The sequence below is a fragment of the Paralichthys olivaceus genome, chromosome 12 (assembly GCF_024713975.1).
Source record: "Paralichthys olivaceus isolate ysfri-2021 chromosome 12, ASM2471397v2, whole genome shotgun sequence".
Taxonomy (NCBI): Eukaryota; Metazoa; Chordata; class Actinopteri; order Pleuronectiformes; family Paralichthyidae; genus Paralichthys; species Paralichthys olivaceus.
This window is the reverse complement of record NC_091104.1, coordinates 1,823,930-1,828,316: the sequence shown is the minus strand read 5'-3', so window position 1 is coordinate 1,828,316 and position 4,387 is coordinate 1,823,930. Positions and strand designations below refer to the sequence as shown.

The window sequence follows — 4,387 nt, the reverse complement described above, 5'->3', positions numbered from 1 at the left end:
TGTTGAAGGTTTTTCATAAAATACCAAGAAGGGGCGCCATATTCTGTAGAATTTGTTTTCTGATCCCCGAATAGTGTATCTAATCTTCTCTAGATTCATGCAGGATATCATGTCTCTGAGCCAATGTGAACAGCAAGGAGGAGCTGGGTCCTTCCACTTAAGTGAAATAGCTCGTCGGGCTAGTAAAGAGGCAAAAGCAAGAAAGTTGAGCGTAGCTTTATGTAAGTTCAAATCTGGAGCAATGCCAAAAATACCAGTCAAGGGATTGGGCTCAATTCGATGATGGAGGATATCTGATAACGCATGGAAAACCAATGTCCAAAAGTTACCTAAAGAGGGACATGTCCAATACATGTGGTAGAGTGAGGCAGGTGCGCCTTTACATTTATCACATGTAGGGTCGACATCAGGATACATTCGCGCTAATTTGGTTTTTGATATGTGGATTCGATGCACTACTTTAAATTGTAAAAGTGCATGTCAAGAACACATAGAAGAGGAGTGTATCCGATCAAGCACCGAGTCCCATGTGTCCTCTGTAAAGGTGTAATTTAGGTCTTGCTCCCAAGCAGTTCTTATAGTTGCCACTGAAGAGCAGTGCAGTTTGGAAATAAGGTAATATAGATTGGACAAGATACCTTTAGAGGTGGGGTTAACAGAAAGAAATATATCAACAGGGGTAACTGGGGGTTTATAAGGAAATTGGGTCGTTAAGCGCTGTATAAAAGTCCTAATTTGTAAAAATCTAAAAAAGTGGGTTTTGGCAATGCCAAAAAGTTTCTGTTAGTTGAGAAAAGCTCACAAAACAATTCTCAATGTATAGATCTTCAAAGCATCTCAAACCTTTTCTGTGCCAAATATTGAATGCGCCATCAGCCATTGAAGGAGCAAATAGATGGTTAGCAGCAATTGGGCTTTTAAGTGAAAAAAGCTGTAGTCCAAAACTTTTCCTAAATTGGCCCCAGATTAACAGGGAGTGTTTAACTACTGGGTTGCTCTTGGGAATATCCGAAGCAAGTGGAAGTGCGGCACCTAAGAGGGCAGGTAAGGAAACAGGGTTACTGGCACAGACCTCCATTGTAACCCAGGCCGGGGAAGTGGGTTCGAGATGGAAATGTCTCCAAAATAACAAACACCCAATATTCACTGCCCAGTAGTAGTACTGGAAATTAGGCAGAGCCATTCCCCCTGCCTGCTTGGATCTTTGGAGAAATGCTTTCCGCAGCCGAGGGTGTTTACCATTCCAAATGTAAAATATCAATAATGAGTCAAGGGCTCTAAAAAATTATTTGGGGATGAGAACGGGAAGACATTGAAACAAGTAGAGGAACTTTGGAAGCAATGTCATTTTAATCGAGTTTATTCTTCCAATAAGGGACAGAGACAAAATCTGTTTTGCCTGATCAAATAAAGTGAGAAAATTTGATTTCAACAAGTTTTTGAATTCTCTGGTGACACAAATTCCGAGGTAATTAAATTGATCTTTCACCACCTTAATGGGAGTTGGGTATAGTTAAGTTTAAGAGCTTCTTTATTAATTGGGAATAGTTCGCTTTTATTTAAATTGACTGAAATTATCTAAGATCGTGAGGGCTTCTGGTAGAGAAGTGGTTGGTTTTGAAACAAACAGAAGTAGGTCGCCTGCATACAGCAAGACTTTATGTTCGACTCCTCCCCTCCATATTCCCTGTACCCGCCCATTGCTACGTAAGGCAATTGCAAGAGGCTCAATGGCAATTGCGAAAAGGAGTGGGCTTAGTGGGCGACCCTGCCGGGTCCCACGGTGTAAATCAAAGTATTCAGAGTAATGACTATTGGTCAAAACAGTGGCTGAAGGACATTTATACAATGTTTTGATCCAGGACAAAAAGACAGAACCGAAACCAAATTTTCCAAGTGTAAAAAAAAAGATAGTTCCACTCTACTATATCAAATGCCTTCTCAGCATCCATAGAGGCAAGGCACTCTGAATCCACATGTTTGGGGGAGTACAGAATATTAAATAGCCGACGAATATTGTAAAACGAATGGCGTCCTTTAATAAAACCAGTTTGATCTGGCGATATTACAGAAGGAAGGATATCCTCCAGTCTGTGGGCCAAAACTTTGGCGAGGATCTTTACATCCGTGTTTAGCAATGAAATCTGTCTGTATGAAGCACAATCTAGTGGGTCTTTGCCTTTTTTCAGCAACAAGGAGATACAGGCCTGATTGAACGAGGGAGGGAGTGCACCTGAGTTTAAGGAATCAGAGAACACTGAGCACAGGACGGGGGCTAGATCAGCAGAATTTTTTTAAAAGAAATTTGATGGAAGCCCATCTGGGCCAGGGGATTAACCTGATTGCATAGAAGATATAGCTGCTGAAATTTCCTCCTGGGTGATGGGCGCATCCAGGTTATTTCTCAGGTCTTGAGAAAGGGACGGTGAGTCAAGGTTATTAAAGAAGTTCGTTACATTACAACACTGGGTAAGGTCAGCTCAGGTGCTGTTGGATGGGCGCTGCTGACTACTTCCAACACTGTGGTTTTCTCAACCCCAGAGCGTGGCGGATTCTCTTCCAGAGTGAAGTCTTCTTTGGTTTCTCAGGGAGAACACTGGAGAGAGACTTCTCCTCAGTGACATCATCCTTACTCTCTCCATTGAGCTCCCGACTGGAAACATCAGCTTCATGACAGTGGCAGACCACATTGTAAGAAGCTTTGAGCTTCATCAGCTCTTCTTGGAGAACCTTCTTCTCCTGGAGCTCAGTGTTGAACTTCTCCTGGTTGGTAGTCTGATTTTGACAGACCTCATGATAAGAATCTCTGAGCTTCATCAGCTCTTCTTGGAGAACGTTCTTTTCCTGCTTCTCCTCCTGGAGCTCAGTGTCGAACTTCTCCTGGTTGGTAGTCTGATTCAGACAGACCTCATGATAAGAAGCTCTGAGCTTCATCAGCTCTTCTTGAAGAGCATTATTCTCATCCTGAAGCAGATCGCTGGTTTGAGTCTCCTTGTCCATGGAGTCAATCTTTTGGCTGTGAGCTTGCCTTTCCTCCATCTCTGTCACCACAAGCTCAAGCCTGCTCAAATCCCTTTTCAAAAGGGCCACCTTCTCCTTCAGAGCCACATTGTCCTCTTCCAGAGCCTTCACCTTGTTGCTTTGTACTGCCAGTTTGCCATTGTGGGCTTTAGAGTGAGCTGTCATTTTCTCCTTCTCCCTCATCAGAAGCTCATCGTTCTGTTTGAGCTTCTCTTCCAGAGCCTTCACCTTGTTGCTCTGTACAGCCAGTTCAGCCAGTTTGCCATTGTGGGCTTTAGAGTGAGCTGTCATTTTCTCCTTCTCCCTCATCAGAAGCTCATCGTTCTGTTTGAGCTTCTCTTCCAGAGCCTTCACCTTGTTGCTCTGTACAGCTAGTTCAGCCAGGACACCAATGTGGGCTTTAGAGCGAGCTGTCATTTTCTCCTGCTCCCTTATCAGAAGCTCATCATTCAGTTTGAGCTTCTCTTTCAGAGCCTTAATCTCAGACTGCATTGTTCCACATGCCTGAAAAATAGAAACATGGAATTCATTATTAAAAGTCCACTCAACACAACCTGAACATACATTTCTAAAAAAAAATAATTCTTACCAGGATGTCCATTTTGGTAAAGGGGGATTTGTAGTTATGAGAGCAGTGTCTTCTTGATGAATATTTAATGAACAAATCAGCGGTTGTCTCCGTAGGCAGGATTGTTGTCTTCACTAATGAGGACTGTGGTCTTCTCAGTTGACGGTCTATTATTTTCACAAGCTAATAACTTGAAGCAAGGGAACTTGTTATTTATGTTTGGTAGTTCAGAGGACCAAAGAAATATCCTTTAATGTCTAGAGTTTTTGGTTCTTTGATTGGATTTGATAAGGATATGCAGGCCAGCAATCCCTTTGATGGTTGCCGCCACATCAATCATCAAAGAAGATTTTTAAGAAGCAACCGTTTCCATGGCAGTTTTCATAACTGCACAACATGGCGGCCCCTGGGGGTTTATCAGGTTGACTTCTATATGATGCACATCACTGCGGAGCATACACAAATCCTGAGCTAGGCGGCTACTATACACATGTTGCACTGATAGCTAAGTGATCCCTGTCTGAGACTGAGGTTAGTCTCTTGACCAAATGAAGAAAATCAATCAAGGATTTCAGATCCATTAGATAATGTGTGATATGCTTGAGGGAATTAATTAAATATGCTATGAAGTTTTAAATTAAGTATGTAGATATGTACATAAGCATCAACAAAATATAAGTCTATGTGTCAGTAAGTACATAGTGTGAAATCTTAACAGCACAAGCATTATAAAATAAATGTAGTAGGATGAAAATAAAATAATGAAAATGGAAAACACTGTAGAGCAGCTGTAGTCAA

At 42.0% G+C, this 4,387-nt stretch overlaps 1 protein-coding gene across 1 annotated transcript; it reads right to left on the bottom strand.

The window, feature by feature from the left end:
• Positions 1 to 1,987: 1,987 nt before the first annotated feature.
• On the bottom strand, positions 1,988 to 3,516 carry LOC138412285 (golgin subfamily A member 6-like protein 25). The gene is made up of 2 exons (XM_069535822.1): positions 2,908 to 3,516; positions 1,988 to 2,790 (listed from the first exon to the last, which is right to left on the bottom strand). Exons 1-2 carry the CDS (start codon positions 3,511 to 3,513, stop codon positions 2,509 to 2,511), a joined length of 888 nt encoding a protein of 295 aa, XP_069391923.1. The 5' UTR covers positions 3,514 to 3,516; the 3' UTR covers positions 1,988 to 2,508.
• Positions 3,517 to 4,387: the final 871 nt, after the last annotated feature.

Coding starts and splice junctions, on each gene's coding strand:
- LOC138412285 (XM_069535822.1), bottom strand. CDS start 3,513: ATGCAGTCTGAGATTAAGGCTCTGAAAGAGAAGCTCAAACTGAATGAT. Junction 2,791..2,907: donor TCAGAGCTTCTTATCATGAG/GTCTGTCTGAAT, acceptor TCTTATCATGAG/GTCTGTCAAAATCAGACTAC.